Below are 11,374 nucleotides of genomic sequence, written 5' to 3' on the forward strand. Positions count from 1 at the left end.
ATGAATAACTTCTCTTTGGCGATACTCTCAATCCTCATCTTCTCTTTAATCCTCAGTTTCCGCAAACACCTGTTCTCGTGGACAACATACAACAAGCAACATGCACCCCCATCTGGCAATGACCTCAAACGCATAGCACCCTACCCGGCACAGCCCATCAAAGGCCGAGAGCGATACCGCGTAATGATGGACGTGCGCAAACTCGACGAACAGAACTGGCTCACCGTCGACAAGAACTACATGGATGAGCACCAAATCCGTGGCCAATTGCTGGATCATGAGAAGAGCAAGGTGCTGCAAGCGTTGCCCGAGTCATACGATGCGTGTCTGGAGACGTTGGAGGAGGTGGTTGAATTTCTGTGCATGCGGTTTCCGAATATGTTTGCGAAGAAGTCGGTTGGCGAGGAGACGACTGTTGTTAACAAGACGACGGGGGAGACGTTTGTGTTTGGGGGGCCGCGGAATGCGCATGTTGATCCGTTGGAGATTGCGGTTCGGCTCACGATGGAGGATTTGAGTGTTTTGTTGAAAAATGAGGACGATGAGTATTATCTGTGAGTTGCACTCGTTTCGACCAAATAAGCGCATTGACTGACTGTAATGCCAGTGCCGCAAGCGCAACCCTCTTCCCCGTGGGCTGGACAGTCGCAGAACGAATCGGCTGGACAATCTCCAAACTGCATAACCCAGTTCCCCTCTGGCACCAACAAGTTGCCAGCACTGTCAGCAAGTCAGTTATTCTTCACCAAAACCACGCCTCGTTTCCCATACTAACAGGACCAGGTTCCTCAACCGTCTCACCCCCTCCAACCCCATGGAACGCTCCAACTACTTCGTCGAAGTCAAACGCCCCGACGAAAACCTCTTCGAGATCCTCTACCGTCCCACCACCCTCTCCGAAGCAAACCACAACCCCGCCCCCGAAGACATCGTCATCCGCCGCGAGCGTCAGACTTTCATCAAGTTACCCCGGTCCGGCGCTCTTGTTTTCGGCGTCAAGACCGTTCTCACCACGCTGGATGAGCTGCCCATGCAGGAGTTGCAGAATTTAGCAAAGGAAATCAGGAGCTGGCCTGATTATGTGGGCGAGTATAAGGGGACGGAGATTTGGGGCGCGACGGCGTTGGAGTTTGCTGAGAGGAAGAGCCGGGAGGCTGAGAAGGTGGAAGTTTGATTTTGATTTTTTTTTTGTTTTTGACTCGTTTTGTATTAATGATTTCCTTTTGTTTTGGGAAAACGGTAGGGTGGCTTTTTGATTTGATTTTCGTCGTTTTGATGACATGCATACTTACTATCAGGGCGGTTTTGTCTCTTTATTTCTTGTTTGCAACGCATTATCATTGCATTGGGTGGTCATTTTGCTTTGTGTTGTACTTATAGCGAATGAATTGATATTAAGGAAGCAAACCCTTCTAATGAATAAAGATTATAAGACCGAAAAGTAGGGGACAATGAAAACAGAAAGAAAAAAAAAAAAAGCAGAGCAGTCTGGCCTGGTCTATATACTCCGTCCGGCCATCTAATTACAACAAGTAACGCACTGAAATGAAGGGTATACACTTAAGCGAAGCAATAAGATTGGGTCATGCCAATATTCGCGCCCACTAGATCTTCGAACGGGGCGGCTCGTCCTGTTTTAACCGCACGACTCCCTGTAGTTCGAAGTTAGTTGCCGTTCCTGCGTCCCAATCGGATGAGAGAAAATTGGGGGGTGGAATGGGGGAGGGCAAAATGAACTGGCAAATGAGACAACATACCTCCTGCGTACAAGTGGCAACCAAGACCCCATCCTTAGACCAGATCTTCTGGATGGCTAAGCCCCGACCCTCTCCGGCCCACGGGCTCTCCATTTCGATGAGCATCCACTCATCTGCCCGAAACGCCCAAGGATTGTGGAAGTAGATTGAGTGGTCCAGGCTGACCATCATGCCCACTTCCTTGTGCTCCTCTGGTTTGCCCATGGCTTTGCTTAGCGCACCTTCCAGACGACGGCGAAGTTCCGTGGTTTCTTCTTCCTTCAGCTCCTTCAGTGCCCGCGCGATGTCCTCATCGTCCAGATCGGATGGGTTCTTGAGAGCGTTCAGAACCTTCTGTAGCTCCTCAGGAGAGGAGAATCGAGGGACGTCGTGGACCCGTGACACAGTCCCAATAAAGTAACTGTCCGTAATGTAGGCTAGGGCCGAAAGATGCGCCTGATGACCCCCATCATCCGAAATATTCCCCCTTGCGCGGACAAACCGACGCATCCTCTTATCCTCGGGGTTTGAAGCACCTATCACCGTCAGCCCCTATATTAATTAAAAAACGAGATACCCGCGAAAAGCGAACACATACGATTCACAATCCCCGCCCTTTGGCTCTCAAACGGGCCCCCACCACCACCCTCATTCTCCAACCTCTTCCTCGCACTCAACGAAGATGTCTCATCTGGCATCGCAATATCCGGCTTCGGTGCCGCATGCTCCAACTTCTTCTTCCCACCGCTATTCGCCCGGCTGAAACTCAGCGTCGTGGTGAAAATGGGCCGGCCCCGCTGTCTCGCCTGCACCGTCCGCGTGATGAAACTCCGGCCGTCACGGACTCGTTCGACATGGTAGAGGATAGGGATTTGCGAGTCACCGGCAAGCACAAAGTAGCAGTGCATGCTGTGGACGGCGAAGTCGGAGGGGACGGTTCGCATGGCTGCGGAGAGGGATTGAGCTATCGCGGCGCCGCCGTAGATGCCGCGGGCTCCTGGGGGATGCCAGAGGGGACGGGTATTGGTGAAGACATCCTAGAGCGGGTGGTTAGTTATTTTGCTTGAGATGTACGGGATGCTTTGCAAGGAGATAGGCGTATCGTACCGGGCCAATGTCGACAACGGGCGTTAGTTCCAAGACATTTTCGATCGGTGCTTTGGTGGAATCGACACCAGGATCATCGAACAACGTGACGTTCTTGCCCATGTTGCTGGTATTATCTGAATTATTGGAAATAGATATGAAGCGGATAAATCTGTCGAGACGACTCGAATAAAAGGGCCGAAAGCCGCGGACGTGACGACCGAAACAGGGTGACGCCGTGGCGGATCCGCCCGATAAGGAAATAGCCGAGGCACTTCTATAAGCATACTCCTATGCGTTTGCGAGAAACATCTTAGAACTGCTTCATATGACAACTATGCTTGCTTAGGTATCAATGCATTATCGTCTATGCACCCGCCTCGCTTCTCGGTAGTGGCCGTGATGCCGAATATCACCGACTCTCGACCGGTTAACCGATATCATGGAAGATACTTCCACTTCATGGTTGAGCAATGATGCCAGAGCTGTATCGGATTGAAGGGACCCAAGAGAACTCAATTAACTAGACCTGACCAGATCTCCATGTATGCTTCATCGGGCGATCATGGAGGCGAGAAAGAATAACGGAAGCCCCATCATCAACATACATAGTTCGCTTAATACAACTCAACATCAGCCCTCCCTCACCACCGCCTTATACCGATCCCACTCATTATTCCCAACATTCAACCTCTCTGGCCCATCCACCTTAAATGTCCTCTGCAAATCTCGCGGATTAGGCGACTTCCCGCCATTCTTCCTTCCCTGCTCCAGCAACGCAACAAGCTGCCGTCTCTGCATCTCCTCCTCCGTAAGCAGAACCGTTGCCTCAGGAAAGGATTGCGTTTGCGTTTCGGTTGAGTAGATGGTGTCTTGCCCGTACGTCCAGAGCGCGGCTAGGGCGTAGACGACACCGAATGCGCTGGGGAGACCCATGCCTACTTTTTCGAGGCTATTGAGGGGAAACATGTTGCGCGCGACGATGTTGAAGACCACATTGAAGAGACCGAGGAGGCTGGAGCAGAGGCAGGGGCTGTTTTCGTTAATGGGTTTGATTGCTGGGTTTATGGAGGAGGGACGTACATGTATACGGATGTGATCGCGAATGAGCCGTCATGGCTCCGAGCTAGGACTAATACCAGTGATGATACATATGCGACTGCGATTAAGACTGATGCCGCGATGGCAATCGCGGCCTTGTTTATGTGCATGTTCGATTTCGGCTCAGGATCAGGCCCGGGTTCTTTAAATGCCACGGGAAGAATGAGGTATCTACCCAGAATTAGCGATGATAACCTTTTTTCTTGATACATTAACATACCCCACAAGCAATAGATTCGGCGGCAGAGCAGCAAGAAATTTCCATAATGGGCTCACTCGCACTTTCGGCTCTGGTTTTGCTATCGCCGGGGAATAATACTGTTGTTGCTGGTAAGGTGTGAAATAAGCAAGCTGCTGCTCCTGTGGCGTCGCAGCGATCTCCTGATACTGCGGCGAAAACATCCCGTACAAGCGTCGCTAATTCATGCGTTCATTTTGATAGATTCGTAACAGTAGGAAATGTTAATTCACTATGGTTATATGGAATATGATCTGTCAGATGCTGACGGTTACGAGGACAGGACGAGCTGAGCTGAATGCGAATGCGAATGCAGGAGAGAAAAGCTGACGATTTCAAATGCACCTAATAAGTAGCTGGGCTTGTACCTTTCCTGTTTTGGCTGTGGCTAATGAGGCTCTACAAAGTCATTTAGCGTTGGGTAGGTTATAGCACAGCGCTTATCTGCATGTAGATAGGGTGTCTATACTGTGACCGTAGTGCTCCACCAATACTATTAGACCCATTGTTTATCCAACTTTCAGTTAACAGCGATTTGATGATGCCAATCAGATTGACAATGCATCTTCTGCTACATCACAACACATTCCGGCCTCAATCCAAAACCAGCCAGCCACACCCAACTACCACCCAAACAATCAACTGCCAACCAACAAACCATTCTCACCATCTCCAGAGCCCCAACACATATACTTTCACGCACATCAAGCGCACATCAACGTAATATACTCGACCTCAATAATAGCCTCAATACTGGCCTCAATCCGTTGACACCCACTATCCCAAGCAACCCCCGTACTCATCGACGTCCCATCCCATTCTTCCTAGTAAGCGTCAAATACGCCTTCCTCCAGTCGCAAGTTATTTTCCACCTGCACATATTGAGCACCGGGGAAGGAGTCCTCTCTCGTGCCGCATCCGTATGCTGGCCAGTCGGGAGCTTGCGTACAGGAGTTCTCGTAGAAGCAGACCGTGCAGGAGTTGAGGGCGCTAGGAATGGAGATGTTGAGAAGGGCGGTGGCCTTCATGTTGGGTGGAGTTGAATCTCATTTGGCAGAAGGAAGAGGTTTAAGAAGTGATGTTCTGTTCAACTGAACGGTTGAGTGGGGTTCAAGACCTTCGATAGGTGCCGTGGGTTTTATATCTCCCTCCTTCCAGCCAGAACGGCAGTCTGTATTGAAATCGCAAATTGCCATGTCCATATCCATGGAGATTAGCATGGCCACCCGCTTAAATGCATTATACAGAAAGCCGGAAGCCAAAATTGACCCTCTCCGTAGGCCTTGTCAATATCAATTCATCACTTCGTATCCAACTAACCTGGCCGAATAGAAGAACCGTTCGTATTCTCTACTACAGAGAACACAACCATGGCTTCTGGGACTCTTGGTATAAACAGAAAATATGTCTAGTCATGTCACGCAGCGCTTATCCTATATTTGTTGATACAGGGGAAGTATGTATACTCCCAATCCCGACAGACTAAAGCATAGCTTGGTGCAGTATAAACGGCTTGTCAAAAGGTACTCATGCTCAGAAATGCGCAGTCGAAAAAGCACTGGCAGCGGAAAAAGTCCGGCAAATTGCGGCGACAAACAAGGATGAATGGTGGATCGTAATTGAACAATATGGCTTAGTGCCTATCACTAGTCTTACCGGGCCGAGCCAGACGGAAGAGGAAGATTTACCCGACGCCACGTGATTTTCATACAAGCAGGTACACGAGTAATTCTCCGTTTATGTTATTGAATTGACTATCTCTATACAGGCAGCTCCAATTATGGGTGATCGGATAATGTCTCCGCGTTGAGGTTTTTCGTGATCAGCCGAAGATCGAATTGGTCCGGGACTTCAAAGCTACTATCGTCAGCATGGCCAATACACTCTTAACGTGAAAACGAACCTGAACTTCGAACCAGTCTCGCTCGAGATCTTCCCACCGGCCATTGTGATTAGGTTTCTCATCCTGTATATGGTCAGAAAGGACGTTGATGTGGTTCGGGTGTGACTGACTGGTCTTTGTCGGATTCACTGGCGAGATTTTGGAGGATAACCTGTTCGCTGTTGATCAGTGCCGATGTCCTGAATGTTAAACATTAGATGATGCGAACCGTGTGGAATGGCATTTTGGTGATGGTAATCAGTCTATACAAAAAAAAGGGTCTGTACAAGCGCGATGGTATTAGGTGGAGTACTAATCTAATCCTGATGGCGAGGGAGAGTAGCACCTTATATACCAAGAAGACGTATGGCGAATAGGGCATAAGATGATATCACGCTGACCTAGGTGTATCTACGCCCCCTTATATTGTCCCATCTATCTGGGAAAATGTAGTGGGAGATGTGAGATATCAAGTATTACTGTTCTCCATACTAGAAAGATGCTATATAATGAGGTGGTCCAAATACCGACATGAAATACTCAATATAAGCTCTCCTTCCTGTCTATACCTCGGTCATAATACTGTCATCCAGACCAATAACCATGCCCACGGTAAAACCCCAAGGAAGAATAATCCGGCCTTCTCGAAGCGTTAATCCATGGTTCCATCATTCCATTTTTGATTGCCCATAAATATCCGCATCACTGCCCAACTCACTCATTAGCCCACACTCGATCAATCAATTAAATCACTCCTACCCAATATCACGCGGTATATGGGGAAAAGCAACATACAAAGACGCATCTAATCCCTCCCTCCCCTCCGCCTTCCCATCAACCCACACACTAACGCTCATCCCAGCGACCGGAAAATTCCCATATCCATGCCTATCAATAGTCACAGTTCCCGGGAACCACTCCAGAATATCAGACCACACCTCGCCGGCGTGGTTTCGTCCAACGTACATGCGTTTCTCGAAAGCTTCGGTGTTGCTCATTACGCAGGCAAGGCCGGATTGGTGGTGGAGGTTGCCGTATCGGACGAAGCCTGAGGTTAGGTCAGTTGAGGTCTTTATCTGAGTACAGAAAGATTGGGAGGGAGGTACCTATGCAGTTCTGACTGTCAAAATAGTCGTGTTGTTCGCCGTAGGCGTAGAGTTTGCGGGCTTTGGTGAGGATGGGAAGCTTGCCGTTGCAGGCGGGGGTTAGGGGGCTTTCGACATGTTCTTTCATGCCGTAGAGGTCGCCGTAGAAGATACATGGTTGGCCTTGACTTCGGAGGAGGATTAGAGCGTAGGCGAGGGGTTTGAAGAACGAAGCTACTGGGGCCTGTAAAAGTTAGTTGACTAACATACTCAAGTGCGTACAGTTAGGCACTTACCTCTAAAGATTGCCCTGGTTGTGTGTCGTGATTCGTGACGAAGGTCTATAATCCAAGTTAGCTATGGCCACCAATCAGTAAATAAGAAAATAGAACTCACTACTGCATGATCCGGTTTGCTTTGCACAAGAGTACCGTCGAATATTGACCGTAAATCGCCTCCCTTCGTATGCGAAATGCTCGAAAACCGGCCAACCAGCGGCGCATCGAACAGCGAAAGTCGATATCTCATCTCCTCCAGATATTTAAGAAGAACATCCACCTCACCTTTCCAATACTCCCCAATAATAAACCACTCGGGCCCAACGGTACTCCGAATATGATCGATAAACTCCCTCTGAAAAGCAGCCGAATAATGCTTAACAGCATCCAACCTCATACCATTGAGAGGAAGTTCTGTCCCGATCCACTCACCCCATCTGAGGACATCATCGCGGACTTCTGCGTTGGAATAGTCCAGGTCGCCAAACATTAGAAAGTCGTAATTGCCGTTCTCGGAACTGACATCTTGTGCCCAACCTTTATCCGGACCGACAATTTTGTAGATCGCGTTTGTTTTTCGGGAGTCGTCCCAGTCGATGCCGCTAAAATGGTACCAGTGGTATTTCATGGAGCTGTATGTTTCGCCACGGCCGGAGAAGTTGAAGCCGACCCAGCCTTCGACTTCTTCTGGTTGTGAAATGTCGGTGTTTCGTTCTATCAACGGTTAGCCAGCTTTCTGTATTCAGGCTGCTAGGGACCAACCCTTAGGATCAACTTTAACCGCAGGGAACCGCTCCGTATAATCCGCAGCAGCCTTGTGATTCAGCACAGCATCCCAATAAACCCCAACCCCCAAATCCTGAGCCAGCCATAACAGATCCAGAAGCTCCTCCTTAGTCCCCCATTTCGTCGCCCTTGACCCCTTCTGGTCAAATTCTCCCAAATCATACAAATCGTAAATGTCGTAGCCATTACCAGACGGACTCATGGCTTTACATCCTGGAGGAATCCAAATATTATCTACTCCGATTTCCTTTAGACTTGGTAAAAGGCTGTTCAGACGGCGCCAGTGGGCTTGGTCATCGGGGACGTGCCATTCGAAGGCTTGCATCATGAGGGTGTTGTCGGCAGAATCCCATGATGGCATTTGGTCAAGGTGTTCTGCTGCTTCTATTGGGGGGTTAGTTGGTGCATTAGTTTCGAAAAGAGAGGATAGTGTACTAACCCTCAATCTCCTTCCATTTTTGCTCTTCTTTCTTCCTGTACGTGAAACAGCCGAATAAGTAGGACAGCATTTCGATGTTGATAGGGACAAAGAAGGGGCCAGAGACAGGTGATATATCTCTTCTTGCCAGATGGGAAAAAGTAAAAATCAATCAAACAAGCACGTACACAAGAGACAAGTCAGAAGCCAAGGACCCGGGCATAGTGCGTGCAAAGCACGATGTATATAAGCAATGGATGACGATCTGACAGCCACAGTCAGATTTAGCGATATTTGAGAGACACCGCAAGGGCATACAATTGACTAATGCGGTTTCAGACAAACGTTGTCTTGCGCAATGGTAATTGCTGATGGTTATACTATAGCCTGTGCTATCTTATGATATTACTCGATCCCTTGTTGCACTGAAATTTCGACAGGGCAATGGTAATTAGTCCAGTGTCATTCAGGTGAAATGTTCTTGCATATATGAGTTGAAGTGATGCTGCGTACTCAGTAGTGCTACGTAGTATATTCCCCGAGATATATCTAAGTGGATTCGACCGGTAAATCTCTGATGGTGTTAATAATAGAATGGACGTCACTGAAACGGAGCCAATCGGATGAACTATATATGCCAATGTTTGATCTGCTTGGAATTCCTGGCAACACGAGGTATTATGAACAGTGCACTTCTAGTCTGTATAAGTATACTGTGCACGCTATGCAGATGATGAACTGGTCGGTCAGTTGGTACAGCGGACGCTAGAGACCAGCGGTGCAACCGGGTGGACGGATGGCGGGGTATCCAGTATGGTAGATATACACTGATACTCTGTTGATATAGAATGCTAAATTGTACAATTATTCTAATAGATATCTAGATACTTAAAGTAGTGTATACTACTGTATAAATATACCATTTGTAATGCTACTGCTGACGGGCCGGTCGGAAGTGGAGTGGCGGGCGAAAAGTTTTCGGGAGCGGTTTTCCCAGATGCCCGTAGCCTTAACGTATCCCTTTCTCTTTTTCTTTTTCCTCTTTCTCTCTTCTCTCTCTTAAGGCTTCTTCTTCATCCTCCCCACTCTTTGCCCTTCTACACCTCAAATAAAATAAAAAACACAATGGCCGCTACCGCTGAAAAGCCCTCGGGCCTTGGCCTCTACGGCAAGTTCGCCTTTGCCGGTGCCGTCTGCTGCTCCGTCACCCACGGTGCGCTCACTCCGGTCGATGTGTACGCTCCCCATACAAAGATATAAGAGATGATTGGGTGAATGCTAACGAAATCAGCGTCAAGACCCGTATCCAGCTTGACCCCGTTACCTACAACAAGGGCATGATCGGTGGTTTCCGCCAGGTCGTCGCCAACGAGGGTGCTGGCGCTCTCCTCACTGGTTTCGGTCCCACCGCCGCCGGTTACTTCCTCCAGGGTGCCTTCAAGTTCGGTGGTTACGAATTCTTCAAGCAGCAGTGCGTCAACCAGGTTGGCGTTGAGAATGCCTCGCAGTACAGAACCCCCATCTACCTCGCTTCCTCCGCTGCCGCCGAATTCTTCGCCGACATTGCTCTCTGCCCTCTTGAGGCTACCCGTATCCGTCTCGTCTCTCAGCCCACCTTCGCTTCCGGTCTCGCCTCTGGTTTCTCCAAGATCCTGAGCCAGGAGGGTATTGGTTCTTTCTACTCCGGTTTCGGTCCCATGCTCTTCAAGCAGTAAGTTACCGGAAATTATCATGACATAATATCAAACCTAACAACCCCAGGGTCCCCTACACCATGGCCAAGTTCGTCGTCTTCGAGAAGGTCTCTGAGGCTATCTACCGCAACTTCGACAAGAACACTCTCTCCGACGGCACCAAGACCACCATCAACCTTGGCTCCGGTCTGATTGCCGGTTTCGCTGCCGCCATTGTCTCTCAGCCCGCCGACACTATGCTTTCCAAGATCAACAAGACCCCTGGCGCTCCTGGTGAGGGTACCGTCTCTCGTCTCGCCAAGATCGGTAAGGAGCTCGGTCTCCGCGGTAGCTACGCTGGTATTGGTGCTCGGTACGTTTCCTCCCCTCCCTCCTTGGTCCAAGACGGTCCGTAGCTAATATACGCACAGTCTCTTCATGGTTGGTACGATCACTGCTGGTCAGTTCGCTATTTACGGCGATGTGAAGCGGTTATTGAATGTCACCGGTGGTGTGGAGATCGCCAAATAAGCGAATATAAGTCAATATTGCCAGTGAGTGCAGTTGGCTTGTGTCGAGGAGAACGTAAACGGAGGTAGCGTTCACCCCGGTGCAGCTGCAACACGCGCGTCATGCTGTTTTTGCCATTGTTACTGGTATGCGGTGGTGGCTTGCAGATTTGTGTAAATTAGAGCTTTTGTTAGATTGACTTATAAAATACCATAGAAGGGCATTGGTTGTTGTACACTTTTGGGATTGCATCAGTGAGGCGCAGTGGCGTATGCCTGGCTCATAGGGCCTGATACCCGTACTGGGGGTCTATTTCAGTAAACAAGCTGAATTGTGGCATCCACTAACTCTAGCTATCATGTCAACATCCTACATACTAATCAAAGGAGCAACCATCCCAGTCGAATTCAACACCAACCCCTTACCCAACCACGACATCCTAATCGAAAACGAGCACATCAAAGCAATCGGCCCTAATCCCTCGCCCCCAGACAACACCAACATCACCACAATTGACGCCCAAAATCATGATAGTGCGGTGAAAGGGTTGAAGGGCGCGGGGATTAGGGGCTTTTTTTTTT

At 49.2% G+C, this 11,374-nt stretch overlaps 6 protein-coding genes across 6 annotated transcripts in view; 3 read left to right on the forward strand and 3 right to left on the reverse strand.

Moving 5' to 3' along the window:
* EURHEDRAFT_446404 (heme-dependent oxidative N-demethylase family protein) lies at nucleotides 1-1,174 on the forward strand (the record flags this gene model as incomplete). The annotated part of the gene is made up of 3 exons (XM_040783595.1): nucleotides 1-554; nucleotides 608-730; nucleotides 784-1,174. 3 exons carry the CDS (start codon nucleotides 1-3, stop codon nucleotides 1,172-1,174), a joined length of 1,068 nt encoding a protein of 355 aa, XP_040642691.1.
* Nucleotides 1,175-1,604: 430 nt separating this feature from the next.
* EURHEDRAFT_446565 (acyl-CoA thioesterase) lies at nucleotides 1,605-2,945 on the reverse strand (the record flags this gene model as incomplete). Its single annotated transcript, XM_040783615.1, has 3 exons — nucleotides 1,605-2,272; nucleotides 2,335-2,773; nucleotides 2,844-2,945. The coding sequence occupies 3 exons, from the start codon at nucleotides 2,943-2,945 to the stop codon at nucleotides 1,605-1,607; spliced, it is 1,209 nt and encodes a 402-aa protein (XP_040642692.1).
* A 198-nt stretch (nucleotides 2,946-3,143) lies between these two features.
* EURHEDRAFT_408235 (uncharacterized protein) lies at nucleotides 3,144-4,487 on the reverse strand. Its single transcript, XM_040780780.1, has 3 exons — nucleotides 4,144-4,487; nucleotides 3,906-4,094; nucleotides 3,144-3,855 (listed from the first exon to the last, which is right to left on the reverse strand). The coding sequence occupies exons 1-3, from the start codon at nucleotides 4,323-4,325 to the stop codon at nucleotides 3,456-3,458; spliced, it is 771 nt and encodes a 256-aa protein (XP_040642693.1). The 5' UTR covers nucleotides 4,326-4,487; the 3' UTR covers nucleotides 3,144-3,455.
* A 2,311-nt stretch (nucleotides 4,488-6,798) lies between these two features.
* On the reverse strand, nucleotides 6,799-8,701 carry EURHEDRAFT_446943 (alpha-amylase; the record flags this gene model as incomplete). The annotated part of the gene is made up of 6 exons (XM_040783637.1): nucleotides 6,799-7,091; nucleotides 7,150-7,372; nucleotides 7,425-7,469; nucleotides 7,525-8,120; nucleotides 8,169-8,576; nucleotides 8,632-8,701. 6 exons carry the CDS (start codon nucleotides 8,699-8,701, stop codon nucleotides 6,799-6,801), a joined length of 1,635 nt encoding a protein of 544 aa, XP_040642694.1.
* Nucleotides 8,702-9,735: 1,034 nt separating this feature from the next.
* EURHEDRAFT_446628 (putative mitochondrial phosphate carrier protein (Mir1)) lies at nucleotides 9,736-10,814 on the forward strand (the record flags this gene model as incomplete). The annotated part of the gene is made up of 4 exons (XM_040783622.1): nucleotides 9,736-9,845; nucleotides 9,902-10,321; nucleotides 10,372-10,656; nucleotides 10,715-10,814. The coding sequence occupies 4 exons, from the start codon at nucleotides 9,736-9,738 to the stop codon at nucleotides 10,812-10,814; spliced, it is 915 nt and encodes a 304-aa protein (XP_040642695.1).
* A 337-nt stretch (nucleotides 10,815-11,151) lies between these two features.
* Nucleotides 11,152-11,374, forward strand: part of EURHEDRAFT_399310 (uncharacterized protein) — a gene marked incomplete at both ends in the record, with an annotated part of 1,339 nt that continues 1,116 nt past the window's right edge. The window contains one exon of the mRNA XM_040779912.1: nucleotides 11,152-11,331. Within this exon, the coding sequence (XP_040642696.1) occupies nucleotides 11,152-11,331 (180 nt within the window). The remainder of the gene's footprint in view (nucleotides 11,332-11,374) is intronic.

Source organism: Aspergillus ruber (genome assembly GCF_000600275.1).
Source record: "Aspergillus ruber CBS 135680 unplaced genomic scaffold scaffold00002, whole genome shotgun sequence".
Taxonomy (NCBI): domain Eukaryota; kingdom Fungi; phylum Ascomycota; class Eurotiomycetes; order Eurotiales; family Aspergillaceae; genus Aspergillus; species Aspergillus ruber.

Coding starts and splice junctions, on each gene's coding strand:
- EURHEDRAFT_408235 (XM_040780780.1), bottom strand. CDS start 4,325: ATGTTTTCGCCGCAGTATCAGGAGATCGCTGCGACGCCACAGGAGCAG. Junction 4,095..4,143: donor CCGAATCTATTGCTTGTGGG/GTATGTTAATGT, acceptor AATTCTGGGTAG/ATACCTCATTCTTCCCGTGG. Junction 3,856..3,905: donor GCGATCACATCCGTATACAT/GTACGTCCCTCC, acceptor TAACGAAAACAG/CCCCTGCCTCTGCTCCAGCC.